This window comes from Ammodytes marinus, assembly GCF_949987685.1.
Source record: "Ammodytes marinus genome assembly, chromosome: 13".
Lineage (NCBI taxonomy): Eukaryota > Metazoa > Chordata > Actinopteri > Uranoscopiformes > Ammodytidae > Ammodytes > Ammodytes marinus.
The window spans coordinates 15,340,763-15,357,510 of record NC_137217.1 but is presented as its reverse complement, the minus strand read 5'-3'; the positions used below and the strand labels follow the sequence as shown (position 1 = coordinate 15,357,510).

The 16,748-nt window shown below is 39.4% G+C and overlaps 1 protein-coding gene across 1 annotated transcript; it reads left to right on the top strand.

Moving 5' to 3' along the window:
• Nucleotides 1-498: 498 nt before the first annotated feature.
• rcc1 (regulator of chromosome condensation 1) lies at nt 499-11,482 on the top strand. Its single transcript, XM_080040019.1, has 10 exons — nt 499-598; nt 2,086-2,178; nt 2,413-2,600; nt 2,731-2,910; nt 4,353-4,449; nt 4,552-4,674; nt 6,995-7,135; nt 9,619-9,738; nt 9,989-10,141; nt 10,513-11,482. The coding sequence occupies exons 2-10, from the start codon at nt 2,097-2,099 to the stop codon at nt 10,686-10,688; spliced, it is 1,260 nt and encodes a 419-aa protein (XP_079896145.1). The 5' UTR covers nt 499-598; nt 2,086-2,096; the 3' UTR covers nt 10,689-11,482.
• The last annotated feature ends 5,266 nt before the right edge of the window (nt 11,483-16,748 follow it).

Genomic DNA, 16,748 nt, shown 5'->3' with positions numbered 1-16,748 from the left:
TAGCACTATTTGTTTTAAGAGTGCAGACTATATTTATAAAAAGTAAGCACTTAAATGTACATTATTTAAATAGATCACTATGCACATACGTGGCATGCACTTTGTGCTCATACAACAACAATAAAATCTAAGCATGTTGTTCCCTGAGTGGCTCAGGAGCCCCCTTGGTGTAATCCAAGTCCCTCAGTGGGACATTTGGATGTGTGTCACCTAATTGAACCTAACTCTCTAAAAAGGGACTTTTTTAGATAGTCTGTGCACCCTGAAAGCATACATCAACAATAATAATCAAATAGGCCATAATTTAATCATCACAGGAGACATTCTTCTAATTGGCCATTACACTTTTGCACATTTATTTTTGATGAAACTTAATTTCACTTTGCTAATGTATACACATTTTGCAAGCTAAACTTTGATTTGTAATGGACAATTTAATTTTACTGATGCAGATTTGAGTGCTGTTGTTTCTTTAAGGGGGTCGGCCGGGGTTTCAAAGAACGTGAAGTCGCGCGTGAGCTGCGTAACTCAAGACCGGGAACAGGCTCTGCGCCTTTCACTTGTAGGTAAACTGCAAACTTCTCCACATCACAGCCAGGTCAGTACATTATCAGCTCCTAACCTGTCCAATTTGAAAGACGAAGAAATATAAATAAACACATGAGTAACTTGAATGCGGTTCATTCAATAAATGGTGTTATAATAGTTCATTCATTCCCGAATGCTAACGTTAGCTATTTCGCGTGGTTGACAAACAGCTCTCTGAACGTAAGCTGGTGACATAGACCAGGAGCATGTCAGTACATTATCAGCTCCTAACCTGTCCAATTTGAAAGAAAAATAAATACAAATAAACACGTGAGTAACTTGAATGCGGTTCATTCAATAAATGGTGTTATAATAGTTCATTCATTCCCGAATGCTAACGTTAGCTAGTTCGCGTGGCTAGCAAACAGCTCTCTGAACGTAAACTGGTGACATAGACCAGGAGCAGTTAAAAAACGTTGTTCTCTTTCAGCGGCCCAGCAGTACTCTAATGCTTTCTATATGCAAACGTGATTTTAGTATCTTGCATTCTAACTGTATGAATAGCCTACTGTCATAAAATAAAAGAAGTTCAGCATGAACAGCTTGCCCTGTAATCTAGCTATCAAAATGTTAGCAAGGACACATGGGTACCTCCGACGTGACATCACGCTGCTTATTTTAAACTACGGTATGCATATAGCTGTTGTGAAATGTTAAAGCCCTGACAGCACTTTCTAGACATGTCCATATATCATGGAGTCCATGGCTTTTGAGTGTAAATTGTTTCAAGCGTGTCCTTATTTTGGACGATCGTTTCTGAATAGCGTGTGGACATTTGCGCAGGAAGCACAGCTGTCTGTGGGGTGAAAGAACCTGACACTGAACCAGCCATTGATGATTTTTTGACAGCTGCTGAACTCCAACTGCCCGTACAAACTAAATACAGGCTGATTGTATTTGTCGATTGCATTTGCCAGTAGGCTTATGACTTTATGGAAATGTCGATTATCATGGATGGACATAGTCTGCACTCAAAGCCTCTCACAAGGCTGCAGTAGAGACCATGTTATGGTGTACCTTTTCCTGTCATCCCATGTGTTCTTAAACCACTCTAAACATTTGTATTGTAGTATTGAGCCATTGTCCTGATAAGTGACAGTGTGCCTCATAGTAACTTTCCCTGGCTTTAGGTTTTAAGTTTTTTGTGACCATTGGCTCTGCATTCAATTCAGTTAATTAAGTTGTTGTTGTTCTTTTTTGACTCAATTATTGTTGTTGTCATTTGGCCTTAAAATCTTTCGAATCAAAGTGCCTATTGTTAGTAAACAAACTTAATTTGAATTAATTTTGCAGTTGCATTTTGTTATTGTGATATAATTACTTTTTACTAATGATGAGCTACCTACTTTACATTGTATCAAAGTGTCATTTCTTCAGTGTTATCCCATGAAAAGATATAATGAAATATTTGAAGAAATGTGAGGGGTGTACTCACTTTTGTGAGATACTGTAGGTTAGGTAGTTTATTAAAAACTCTCTCCCTTTGTTTTTCCCTAGGTTTTGCTATCATGCCTGCTAGAAAGTCCACCATCAAGAGGAAGTCTGATGTTATTGTGGCAGATGATAAAGAAGACTCCAAAAAAATCAAAGGTAAATCCCTGGCCTTTCCAAATAAGTGTTGATAAAGGCAACTAGACTGATAAATACACACAGCCAGTTTATGAAACAGAAGGCATGTGATTCTGCACCAACAGTTTATTTACTTGTTGCCTCATGTCCCATTCCTGTGTGTTGTTTTGATTTTGCACTACAGACACGTTTGGCCCTGCAAGACAAACAAAACATCTTTGATCTAATTCAATCGTGTGTGTGTGTGTGTAACAGTTTCCCATAGGAGTCATGGCAAGGAAGCAGGTCAGGTTCTCGCTCTGGGCCAGGGAGATGTTGGACAGTTGGGTCTAGGAGAGAACATCATTGAGAGGAAGAAGCCGGCGCTTGTGCCCTTGCCAGAGCAAATTGTTCAAGTGATAGCTGGAGGGATGCACACAGTGTGTCTCAGTGAAACTGGTCAAGTAAGCCAGCACATGTCTTATTTATTTTTAATAAAAGTTGTACGTCTGTCTCCTTGTTAATGTTTTAACTAAGAGTCTTGAGTTTTCCAGATGAACTCAGTTGTTGTTGTTTTTTTTTAATATTTTTTAGATCTACACTTTTGGCTGTAACGATGAAGGTGCGCTTGGCCGGGACACATCAGAGGAGGGCTCTGAAACTGTTCCAGGAAAGGTGCCACTGGAGGAGAAGGTGGTCCAGGTGTCGGCAGGTGACAGCCACACAGCTGCACTCACAGAGGAGGGATCAGCGTACATCTGGGGCTCCTTCAGGGTGAGTTACCAGCTGTTTTTAGCCACCTATGCTAGCTAGGATAGGGTGGACCTAGACCTGGATTTAACCAGGCATTTAGGCAAGAGAAATCGTTTTCAAACCTTGTTTATTGTATTGGATTATAACAATTTATTTATAATCTTAACTTGTTCTACTGTGGTAAAAAGTCTTGATTTAGTCAATTTGCTGAACAAGGCGTGTTATACTGTTCCTTTAAGTTCATAAAAGTGACATAACAAGTTCCCCCTCCATATCATCCTGATGCAACACTTCATACCCATAACACAAACAAAACAAGGTTTAGTGTTTTATCACTCCACACAAATAACATCAGATTGATAATTACATTGTAAAAAGTTAACCTTTTTACAAAATAAATACTCAACAATTTATTTACATGACTGAGCTCATACGTCATCAACCACTTCTCATGTCGCTCCAGTTAATCTGAGATGATGCTCTGCTGCTTCAGAAACTAATGAACTTTGTCAGGTTCAGACTCCCCTCCTGCTGTGCTTTAAATAAAATCGCATCAAAAGAAACCAGATTCCTCTTTTTTAATACACATCCTCTCATCAGTGTTCTTTCTAAACCCTGAAAGCCCAGTGGCGCTTCCCTCTCTCCTCAGACCTCCTTAACTCTCTCTGCATGAATGGTTTTTCATTATACTCAATTGCATTCTGTCGATTTATATTTCTATTACCTCTGACTGCATTCTGCGTTCACACTTGTTTTCACAGTACGGAAGTGTGTTTGTGAACACTCTGTAGTCTGTTTTGATAAAAGGTAATAAAAAAAAATGTGTTCTCCGAGATCTGTTTTGATGCTCCTATCTACCCCCCATTCAGAAAAGATAAAATCAAACGGCAAGTCAAATGTCTTTAATTGCATCAGCTGTGTTTCTCTACTCCGTGATGTCTCCATGTCTTCCATATCGCCTGCTTCATGTCAAAGCAGCTGCGTCCTGTCGTCATGTTTATGTTTGTATCAGCCATTTTTCCTCTGGCTTTGATCATCTCCACCACATTTTCCCAAAGACATCTTTTGCACTTTGACTTCTCTTTCCACTCTTTTAAATAATCGCAGAGTAATCAAGTAATATATCAAGTAAAAGTTCAGCAGTCACTACATAAACATTTAATGAAGCTTGCCCAAGAAGAATAAAGTAAAGTAGTTTTTTGGTTTGCCTTCTATTTTAGTTCAGTTTGATGAGTGAGGCTGTCAAGTAGATGGACCAAACAACACATAGATGTGAACACAAACTGCAATCCGTTTATTAAGGTCACACGTTCCCAGTTAATTACAGGGTATAACTATATAGGATATATAAGATTAGTGACAAGAATGGCCCATTTGCAGGCATGTAATACTTTGTATAACCTAAGAGCATTCCATGTCTTTCAGTTTAAGCATTAACATGCTGTACCCTTTTTTTCACCCAGGATAACAGCAGTGTAATAGGTCTTCTGGAGCCCATGAAGTCATCCACTGTTCCAATCAAAGTCCCCATTAACGTACCCGTTGTGAAAATTTCATCAGGTAAGAAACGGTCCCCGTATGTGCAGCATGTGTATTTTTTTTATGCTGCATATTAACTTCCAACACTGCTTCATTTTGTTATTTCATGAACCTTTTAAATAGGCAACGACCACCTGGTGCTAGTAACACTGGATGGAGATCTGTACTCATTCGGCTGTGCAGAACAGGGCCAGCTTGGAAGAGTGCCAGAGCATTTTTCAAACCGAGGAGGAAGGAAAGGTCTCGGTAGGTAACACCAGCCTTTTCAAGCCCAAAGCATCAACACTACAATATATTAAATTTACATTATAGCGCCGATAGATATGGGTTTTTCAATGGCATATATACCGATCTTTAGAGAGCAGGTCGGCAAATGTGTAATGCCCGTATTAGAGATGCACCGATCCACTATTTTCCAGTATGATCAGATAACAATGTCTGGGTTTTGGATATATACCGATACTGTCCGATATCTTAATTATTATAAAAAAATGTGTTGGTGGTAATGTTATGTGTAAGGTTAGAGAGGCTTAAGCAACACAGTAATTCTAATTTAAAAGAGCAACAAACATTTAACAATGCATAAAGATTTATCTTAACTGCTTTTAACAGATTGAATACCAGAACTCAACTTTTGAATTGCTAAAAAAAATTTATGTGTGCTATATCACATAGATTGCAGCCATATCGGACCCAATACAGATATTTGATCGTATCGGTCCCATTTCTAGCCGATATCGCATTATTTATTTTTTTAACAGTTTAATTATAATTACAAATAAGAAGCCAAATTAAAGTTAAATTAACTTTTATTAAATAGATGTGTATATATAGCCCAAATATTTACCTTCTATTTTTTTTATGGCAACATTTTATGCAATAGACAATGCATATATATATATATATTAGTGGTGGGCGGTTATCGGCGTTAACGTGCTGCGTTAACGCAAAACTCTTATCGGCGATAAAAAAAATATCGCCGTTAATCTCTTATTCCACCTCCTGTTCGGCTCAGGGGAGATGGTTCCCTCCAGGGCCGATGGCTGTTCGCCGTCAGGGTGAACCCCCTTCCGTGTGTTCTCTGGTCGGGTAATAATAGCCGGGGGCCGTTGTTGACACTTGAGGAGCCTTTATTGCAGGAGCGAAGCTTCTCTCACACACCCGCCGCTCTCTCTCTCCATCACTTGCCCACGACACACACCACCTGGCTGCAGGATCGCTAATGTAACACTCAGCGCCAAACCCCCTTCACAAATCTGTCTATTCAATGTTTACTTATGAATGTATCCATGTACGTAACTCTGACATGTACATAACTTAATTTATTGTTAATAATATGGTCTGTTTATAAATTCGGCATATGATTAAAGCATCTAAACGCCCGTAATCATGTTAAACGTTTACTGTTTTTAAGTTATTAATGCCACTCGCTCCCGCAGATACACAGCAGAGGGAGGTCTTATATTCAGCCATTGCTAAAGGGAGTGCTGTATTATGGAACGGCCGCTGTGGTACGAAATTCCAGTCTCAACAATGTTTCCTACACGAAATTATAACTCTAGCGTCTACAGCCCGTTGTTTTCATGTAGTGTAACTTGTGTAATGTGTTACATTATTCAGCTGTTGCCGTGATGTCGGCTAACGCTGATGCTAATGATAACTAGCTCTCCGTCGCACAATAGACTGTAGGTTGGTGTTGCAGCCAGCTGTTAGGTGAAGCGCTGTCCCACAGGTAAAAGCCATGGACCTATAAAGCCTGTCCAATATTCACTCTAGTCCAGCTTCTTGAAAAGTTTATAAGGACTTTATTATTTATGTAAAAATTATATTTAATGTTTCACTTGAAGCACAAAAGTAATGGCTTTATTTTCTGTTATAGCCTATAGCCTACCCAACAAATTAGTTTTTTCGTTTTTTTAAGCACAAAAAACAGTGCAATGTTGTGATTTTTAGCCTTATATCTGATTAAATTGTTAGAATATTATTTGTTCGCAATAATTAGACACTCGTTCTGATGACGAAATGAAAGCCACCTGGCTTGAGAAACACGTTCTCAAAGACTTACTTTGAGTCATTATTTAGGAGCACACACATATTATGAATGAATTCAAATGAGCCATTTTAATCTAGATTAATCTAGATTAATTCCAAAATTAATCTAGATTAATCTAGATTAAAAAAATTAATCTATGCCCACCTCTAATATATATATATATATATATATCTCTTTATGAGTCCCTGATAAATATGCATTGTCTATTGCATGTTGCCTATCCTGATGTTGGCTCTCTAAAATGTTGCCATAAAGAAAAAAAATAGAAGGTAAATATTTGGGCTAAAAAAAAAGGAAAAGACGCTGTATTGCTCCACAGCAGTCACACTGACTTGTGATAACTGATTTAATTTTTATTTGAAATTTATCGGCCTCTGCCTAAGCCGATTTTCTCAAAATGCTGATAATCTGGCAACCGATTTATCGGTCTATCTCTAGTACATTCATCTCTAAACTATGATTATAACAATGTTTTATGTGCATAATGCTTTAATGTGTGTCCTGTGATTTCAGAACGATTGCTGACACCACAGATGGTGAAACTCAAAGGGAAAGTTCACTTCATTGATGCTTTTTGTGGGGCGTACTTCACTTTTGCTGTGTCAAAAGAGGGCTATGTTTATGGATTTGGCCTCTCCAACTATCACCAGCTGGGTTAGTATTGAACATCAGTGTATAGTCCTCTGACAATGTGACTTTTTCCAAATATGTTTAAACCGTAGTAGCATCTGACATTTTAGTGATAGTGTGCCACAAAGCTATTTATGCTGAAGCGGTATTGCTGGATTTAGGAGTTATTTAGAGATATGGCAAGCACAAAGTTGACGAGTAGGGAGTTAGTGTTCACTCTTTCTACGGTCACGGTGCGTCCATGGGCAGCTTGGTGCAGCCATATATATATATATATATATACATACACACTCCCCAGATAAACTTTAGGTCATTCTCAATATTTGTCTCATTTACACTTTGTCTCCATCTCAAACCACTTTCAATCCAGAGCCTTCTGAAATTTAAGTGTCAAAATCTAGTATTTTTAAAAATAAAACCCGGCGCCTAAAGGGTTTGCTTTGATGCAAATTATGAAATCTTAACATAACGGTGGCAGTGATGGTGCGTAAAGGACAGCGCAGTCGGCAAGCTCTCCTCTGCACTACAAGTGCTGCAGCAAAAAAGCCACAGTAAGAGTTGATCGCTTTGTCGATTCATGCCTCTGACACACACGTCGACTCCCAACATAATGAGTCGAGGCTTTGAATTCAATGCTGGGGGTGTTGAGCTCTTTGGCGTGCCTTTTTATAGCCTACTAAAGTCTCACCGCGTTCTCTCTCCCAGCGCAAAAACGCACATCCCAGCTGCTTCAGAGCGCACAACCTGTTCCACCCGAAAAAAAAAAGAAAAGAAACAAGGTGGACACAGACCCTTAAGCTGAATGATCGCTCTGGTAACGGGCATTCCCTTACTGGACGCCGAATATTAGACCCCACATATAAGATGACCCAACTTTTTATGACCTATTTGTAGGGGAAACCCCCAGTTTTATATTAAAAACATCACCGCTGCTTGTAACACTTTTACATTGGTGAAGTTTGTATTTATCAATGTAGTGAGTTGCAAGACAAGTGCAGACTGAGCTTTTTTTTCAGCACCCCCTGTTGAGAATATGTTCCCGCGGCTATGTGCGCGTCTGTTTTATGTTGGCGAGCCTGAGTATGTAGCCTATATTTTAAGAGAAGTTTCACATCAGGCCAGCCTACTATGTAGCCTGATGCGCCGAGTCCTTTTATTTATTTATTTATTTATTTTTGCCTCGCACCCGGCCGAGAGTCAAGCAGCTCCGCAGGGCGGAGTCCGCCCGACAGCATGTCATTCAAATAGGCTGCTGCATCCAAATCATCCCGCAATCACCAATTTGATACCAGAAGAGTTGCCAGCGTGTCTGTTTCTACCCAGTGCACAGCAAAGTAGATATATATTTAGGATACTATTGTTATTATAAAATGTCACGCAAGAGAGAAGATAATCAAACATAATGGGCAGTTATCATTAAGATTAGATGGCAAGATGATAAGGCAGATTCTTTGGAACAACTAAAAAAGGCAAAAGTTGATGATGATGTGAACAACTTGTTTGTGCTTTTAAGTCGCCAGAACGCAAGAAACAAGTCTTTGAGGCTCAATTTACTTTTTCAATCTACAGTAGTAGGCTCTAGCTCTATTGATATTAATATAGGCTAAATAAATACCTAAAGATACAATATTTCTATTGTAAAATGTATTGCACCATGAGCCATAACTGTGACCATTATATTATATAGCCTACTTTTGTTAGCCTTAAGCCTAGCTCAGTCATTATGCCATACCATGTCACCTCCTGCTGTGTAATGAGCTGCATTGAAAACAAGAAGATCTATTAAGAACACCAAATCCATATTTCCTGTTATTTTGGTGAAAGTAATGTAAAAGTAGTGTAATGCCTTACAATTCAAAGACAGTAATATTGTAATGTAACTAACTACTTTGAAATGACAGTAACAAGTAATAAATACCGCATTACGCTTTTGAAGTAACTTGCCCAACACTGGTGTTTACTGAGTGTAACAGGAAAACTGTTCCAAATGACTGGGCCTCTATCCCTAATTGAAAATTGGCCAAGATTTTTTTAAAATTGACAGTGAAGGAGATCTACAGATCTGTTCTGATGACTATGGATCTGTGACCTGGTTGTAAAAAACAGTTAAAAGAAGAAGGAAGTAAATTATTTAAAAACTGGAACACAAAAGTGCCAATCTGAAGAGTATTCGCATCATATATGCTTAACAACTTCAGATTTTGAAATAGTGGAGCACTATGAGCGTCCCAACTGGAGTTGGTTACAGTTCTAAAAAAAAAATTCTGTAATACAAAAATCGAATCGAATTTTATATGTGCTTGCCCATACTATATTGCCATAGGATATAAAGGGATAAATAAGGCAGTAATATAAATCCATAAAAAAATTTCCTGACAGCACGGGTCTTACTCGTCGTATAACCCCAATGTTTCTCGATAATTTATTGGACATTACCTTACAGTTGGTCACATTTCGCTCTGAGGTATTTGTAACACCATGTGTCCTTTTTTGATTCATCTTTTTAGGCACAAAACACACAAGGATGTGTTTTGTCCCAGTTAAACTGACATCCTTCAGGAACTCTACCACCTCCTGGGTGGGCTTCTCTGGAGGACAACATCACACAATCTGCCTTGATGCTGAAGGTAAGCTCCAACTATGAAGTATGTTCATCAGACTTTGATCCTATCAAGAAATATGTCTTTACACAGTCTGTTCAAAAGGTTACATATTGACACTGTTTGACCTAATTTGGTTGTTATGAAAACAAGATGTCAGGGAAGAAAAGCAATTATGCTATGGCAAATCAGTAGTTTTGTAATGTAGTTGGGACACATCATTCATCCTAAGGAATTTGACAAACAATAAGTTAATCTCCTTTCTCTCATCTTTTAGGACAGGTCTATAGCCTGGGCCGAGCAGAGTATGGTCGTCTTGGTCTGGGTGAAGAGGCTGAAGAGAAGAGTGAGCCCACGTCTGTGATGGGGATGGAGCCAGCCAGTGGAGTGACATGTGGGGCGTCCGTAAGCTATGCTGTCACCAGAGAAGGTTTGTACCAAACAATAGAAATAAAGCTGAGTGATCAAGACCTGAGTCTAAAAGACCTCTTACCTTAACGAGAGAATTGGTCTTTTTTACATTGCTGTCCAAATCAACCCATAGGACTCACAATTGCTTTCTGATTGATTTGTACACACAACCTTTCACCTTGACTAACTCGCTGACACATTTTATGTCGAAAGGCAGCTTGCTTTTTCTATGTTTACATGGGACCATTGTTATTCACTTTAATTCAAGTTGGCTTTATACAACAAGTAGCAATAGCATTATTTAGTTTTTCCAAACAGTATCTTCTTTTGTCTTGTGTTTGTTGTGAGCTACAAAGATGCTCACTCTTAACTGTTGGTTGTATACTCCAGGATCTGTGTATGCCTGGGGCATGGGCACCAACCTGCAGCTGGGCACAGGAGAGGAGGACGATGAGTGGAGCCCCAAGAAGATGACAGGCAAGCAGCTGGAGAATCGCACAGTACTGATGGCCTCCAGTGGAGGGCAGCACACAGTCCTTTTGGTCAAAGACAAGCAAGAGAGCTGATGTCCCTCTCTGGCAGAATATGCTGGGGGGATTTTTGATCTGTTTGGAGTTGGAGACTTGTTCACGACGACTTAACCTGGGGAGGTGCTCATTCTATATGTTACTTCCTGTGCTGAGGGAGTGTGATACAGGTGCAGGGAAGATTTGAGGTTTAGACCCTTTTTATGAGAACACTTCTTTCCTGCTATAGGGGGAAATGTTCATTGATGTTCGATAGATCATGACAAATGAAAGACTATTTTTTTTAATCTAGTTTTTGATGTTCCACTTGAAATCTTTTCAATAAAGGTGGAGCCAGCTATTTTTGAGAACGCGTGTTGTCAAAATCACTCTTTGTCAAAATCCTTGAATATCACCTCACGATGCGCTGCCTGTCCGCACTGTCTGTGCACACTTTTATTTAAGCACACACAAAGTATGTACAGGTAGCCGATCGTGAGGAGATATTCATTGATTTTGATAACAAGCATTCTCCAGAATTGCTGACTCTGCTTTTAAGTCATTAGTATGATTGTCAGATGATATATGTGATGTTTGTGAATGTGACTGTTTGCATGTATGTTAAGGAAAGGAGAGTGCAAGCCTTTTAATAATTTCCCAATTTTTTTTTTTTTTTTTAAGATTCTTTTTCTTTTATTTTTAAAAGCAGTTTTTTTCTTCTTCATTGACCTTGGTTCTAACAGGACAGTTCTACTCTACTACAGACTACTGTTCAAAAAATTAATTCTTAATACTTGAACATTTGGCAATGCATCATACTGTATCCTGCATTCTGTTGCTTTTCCCGTCAGAAAATAAAGATACAATTTTTCAAAAGCCTTCTTATCCAATGCATCACACATTTTGCAACAATTTTGATAATTGATTAATTTTCAGTTTTAAATTTTTTTTACATTCAAAACAATTAGTTGGCAGCAAGAGTGATAATTAAAATCTCTAGTTGTGGCCCTGATTTGCATTAACCACAAACATGTCGGCAGGGTTCTAAATCTAACTGCTTACAAAAGGGAAAATCCACCCTAAAAAGAAATGTATTCACATTATTCCAATTAGATTTCATACTTCAATCAAAAAGCATGCTTCTGTCAATAAATGAAGGGAATAAAAAACGTGTTCAGTTTAAAGGCACACTATGCAAGTTTTTACTACTGAAAAATAATCCCTCTAAATGATCACTTCTGCCCCACTAGAATGTGTGGTGTTGTGTCAGAAACCAAAACAAAACAAAATACAGCCAGTGGGGGGAAGTGTGCAGATAAACGCACCACCACACATTCTGACATACGTTGAATCTCAATTCAGGGGTTACAGCCCACGAAGGCTAGCCTGGAAATCCTGACCCTGATATCTTGAACGATAGAGGGTCTGGCGACGATCAATAGTAATTTCCAACTCTAGGGGCGGCTCCTACTCGTGCATTTCAAATGCCACTGCACGCAGTTGGATAGCACTACAACCAATCAGAGCGATGCACAAGTGACGTAAGCCCCGTTCGTTTAGCGAACAGCTGTTAAACTGTTCAATTAAACGTTTGCCGTTGTCGGTCGGCAAAACAGAACATTCCACTTACTTGCTAGTGAAAGCTATGAGTCCCGTCTTCCAATTCGTTAAGGGTCGAGGCCAAAGCAGTCTCAAACTCACACAACATATCCGCAGCCATCTTTGATGTTTACTATCACAGCTTCGACGTCGCATGCACGTCACTGTCGTCATCCGGTTACGTCCTCCCCAGAGCACCATATAAAGGGCTCTGGCGCGCCCATATTAGATAGAACCAATTGAAACGTTATACCAGATTTCTGGTAGTCTTGATAAGCTTCAACGGAGCGTCTCCAGACCAACACGCGCAGCAAATTTAATTTGCCAGCGCCTAGTGGCAGGTCTGGGAATGCCAGGCTACACGAAGGCTGCATTTGAAGACCGATTGCGTCATAGCGGCGCGCAAAGGCTTGTTCCATTAGCAAGGCTCCTTCATATGCGGCCGAGAAATGCAGCCTTCGTTTCACTGTTTTGAAGGCTGCAACAGATGGATCCTTCGCGGCCCAACATATCCCAAGATTCATTGCGTTTTTTTCAGAGATGGCAAAATAAAAATAACAAAACAGCAACATGTTGCTCCATCTTCTTAACTTTTATCTTCCTTTTTTTTCTTTTTTCGTCTGGTAGGCAACTTCTTTTTCTTTTTTCCTCCGTTGACAAGCCTGTCTCCGTTGGCAGCAATCAGGGTTGCTAGGCAGCACAGGAGCGGCGAGTCGTCACGCAAGGTAACGGCTTGTTACGCAAACCGGAAATGCTCGTAAACGGAGATCTGCGGAGACCGAATCGTTTAACAACGCTCGTTCGGCCTTCGAATCGGCCTTCACAGGTTATAGCCTTCATAGACCGTATAGGAAGGACGCGGTCTCTGGATTGGGATATAGCTAGCGGCAGCCTTTCAATTAAAATTAAACATTTTGAGCATATATCTTTTTAATTTAGAACTTCCCATTGTTAAGACTGAGAGTTTGCACAACTTCTGTTTTTGACACCTCAAATGCAGAAGAGAAAAAACTTGAAAATGTATCATGTATCGTCTACTGTTGATGCCAGTGAATAAAGATGAATTACTCTGCTTATTTCACAGATGAAGGGTTTGGACACAATCTGGTAACACTCAACAATAAGGGTCACAAAAACTGAGTAGTTACTGAGGAAGGAAATAGTTGATGTGTAGGTACTGAGAGACTGTGATTCAAGCACTATTGATTAGTAACTAAACAGACCAGGTGATACTGTATTAATGAAGCATTAGCTAATGATAGGTAAATGAGTTGGTACTGAGAACCTGATTCGAGCACTGTTTAGTTACTGGTAAACAGACTGGGAGATACTGTATTAATGATCATTAGGTAATGGAAAGTTAATGAGTAGGTACTGATTCATTAACTTTACATTAATGGTCAACTAAGCTTTTGTTAATGAGTGATGCATTACTTTACTTGAAGGTACACAAAACTCCAAAATCTGTATTTGAAGGTGCTTTAAGAGGAATGGTTCTTTTAGCTAACTTCCTGTCAGTTACTGCAGTTAGCAGTCCCCTTGCTCGTCCCTACGTCACCACATTAATGCACTAGTGTCTTCAAGCAGCGAGTTATCTAGCATCATCTCAGATCCATAAGTGTAATAAAACATGATAAAAACCATTAAAACAGACATTGGGAAGGATTTTTACCTGCTCTGCCATTGTAGGCGCATAAACATTCACTCATTTGTCGCTGTGGCGTGCACCGGCAGTGAGACCATGAGTGAGAAGGGTGTCGGTTTGTAGCGTTTTCTCTTGTGATTGGATATTAATTTCGGGATCTACCTAATGCTTCATGCATACATTAACTCCTGTTCTGTTTACAGTAACTAATCAATGGTGCTTGAATACCATTCTCTCAGTACCTACTCATCAACTTACCATTCGTTCCTCTACTAACTTTTTGTGACCCTTGGTTATTGTAAAGTGTTCCCACAATCCTACAAAAAAAGTAAGAAAGCAATAAATAACCGTCCAATAAAATAACACAAACTGTCAAATTGAGGCAAAAAATCCCACTAAAATTCAATATTGCTATAAAGCAGTCATTTTCTTTGATTTGCAACATAATCCACAATGGTGAAATTGACCCAGAGATGTTATTATCATGCACAAAGAGTCATGAATGTAAATCAGAAACACTTAACGATGCAAATGAAGGTACAAGTGCATACATCAAAGCTATACGCCCGGGTTTCATTTGCGTTGAAAAAACACAAGGTCCTTGCTTTCATCTGACCAAGAGAGGCATGATGATGACATGAATTGTTTTATTCTAAAGTATCTTTTATAGCAGTATACTTTTATAGCAGTTGATTTATCCGAGTAAACCTCTTCACTTGTTTGTTTTGCATCGCAATTTGGCCTTCCAACAGTAAGTAGTAAGTGATGGAAGGAATACATTTGAAGGCACTGATCGATCGGTAATGGCTGTGAGATTCTATTAAAGCAAGAGTGATGATTGTCCTTAGCCTTTTCTGGTCACATTTTTCAGTAGTATTTATTTTTTATCTATAAAAAAGTTCTCATTTGACAGTCACACTGTAATGTGGCTGCAAAATTAGCGCTACCTCTGATGTGTCAACCCGCATATAACATTTTCTGCCCTGAAATGTTGCCTCAGCTCAGTAATGAGCTGTTACAATGTCAAACACTAGGCAGTGTACAATATTGAGTCACATAATTATGACACTAATTGAGATCCCCTTGAGAAATATACCAAGCATTTTCTCATCACCCACTGTGCAATTAAAAATGTGTTTTGGACTTGTTTTTTTAATGAAACCTCCATACCACAAACAGCTTGTCGTAGTGTTGTTTTCGCATCTCTCTCCTTTGATTCTACACTTTCAGGTCTTTCAGACGATGAAGCTGAACACACTTTATAAGACATTCACCGTTCAGACGTATGGGAAATGGGACTTTTTCATTCAAAGTCAGATAATGCAAGGAAAAAAGTGAAGCCTTCTCTAAGTTTCCAGCGGAAAGGAAAAGCAATGGCACAAGGATTAGACAATGACATCCTGTGATTAATTCCTCTCACTCGCAGAAAGTGTAACAGGATTCATAATGCATGTGTGCTCTAATCTTCCTCTTGTTAAACTAATCACATGGAGACTGAGGAGTCTGAGGCACTTTAATCACCCCACATTCACTCTAACAATGACTGGAACCAAATTAATCACAGCTACTGGCTGCTCAACTCAGAGCTCTCTGTTTGGGTTCCACTGTCTTGGTGTGGTGGCCCCACACTGCATATCTGTTTCATGTACAGCCGCCATCATGCTATCAAATTAATAACCTTACAAATGAGGTAATACTGCATCTTTTAGCTCTGTCTTGATTGGGTTGTGGATGCCCTTGAGTCTCCCTGCTGCTAATTAACTTGGCGTTTCCATATGTATTGAGTGCAGTTTTTCAAGTACATGCTAATCAAGAGATCCAAGGTTTTGTGATGATTTGAACGCTTCGGGATGGCTTTGCTCTGGGTTCTGACCTACTGATGGTAGCGCAGCAATATGCTGAATTACCTTTGAATACGTGTGCTTATATGGAAGGTTAAGATGAAGAAAAAGATGAAATTATAGAAGGCAGACGTAGCCTCAAACACAACATTGTACCCTCAAAATAATTAACATCCAATTGCCCTTTTTTCAATCATGTGTGCCATTAAATGACAGATTATTTGTGTGTTGGTGTGAGAAAGAATTCACCCTACACTCATTTTCCTCCATAAGTTTTTTGTGCCAATACTCTCACCATACATTTTACACAGAGCAACCAAAACAACATCAACAAAAACAAATTCCCCTGGCGTATGATGTATGAAGTATAGGCCTGCTAAAAAACTGTTGCCATGACACAATAGTTGTTGTTTTGGCATCAGCCTCTTGGAAGATTTAATAGGAGAGTGTTTTTTTACCCTGAGAAAACATGTAATCCTGTGAGCGTGTGCACAGGAAACCAAATAGGGTATTATTGGCAAATGAGTGCTTCTCTCGCTGTTCAATTAGCCGTTTCATCCCTTGCGGACCGTACTTGCAACATCGGGAGATTGCCTTGATGGATTGGTGCCCTCATCCGGTGGGCTGAAGGGCTCTTGTGAGGCCCTCAGTGGGGACCCAACAGCTGTGTAGGGTCTTGTTGATCTGGTGCACGTATGATCAGCAAACAAAGCCCAGACCATTGGAAAATTATTATTGAATGTGAAGGAGCAAGAAAATTAGTGATTGTTTATTTTTGCTGAAAGTAGGGTCATTTGACTTTATTAGCCCATACCTACTCACAATGCAACTGAGCTGCTGGCACATGGTGTGTGTGTGGCTGGTATGCTAGTAGAGGCTAATCTTGCCTCAAGCCCTGACCTTTAAACGAGATGAGGGGCGTGCAGCTAAGGTCTGGTAGGCACACTTCTTTCTAACACCCTCCGATTTTTTTATTTCAAACTTGCAGCCTTTAAGCTCCTTTCTCAAGTGAGGCAATCCAATGAGACACTGTTC

Excerpts from the sequence above, each read along its gene's own strand:
- rcc1 (XM_080040019.1), top strand. The coding sequence starts at position 2,097 with ATGCCTGCTAGAAAGTCCACCATCAAGAGGAAGTCTGATGTTATTGTG. Across the intron at positions 7,136-9,618 it reads CTCCAACTATCACCAGCTGG|GCACAAAACACACAAGGATG; the intron begins GTTAGTATTGAA and ends TCATCTTTTTAG. Across the intron at positions 9,739-9,988 it reads AATCTGCCTTGATGCTGAAG|GACAGGTCTATAGCCTGGGC; the intron begins GTAAGCTCCAAC and ends CTCATCTTTTAG.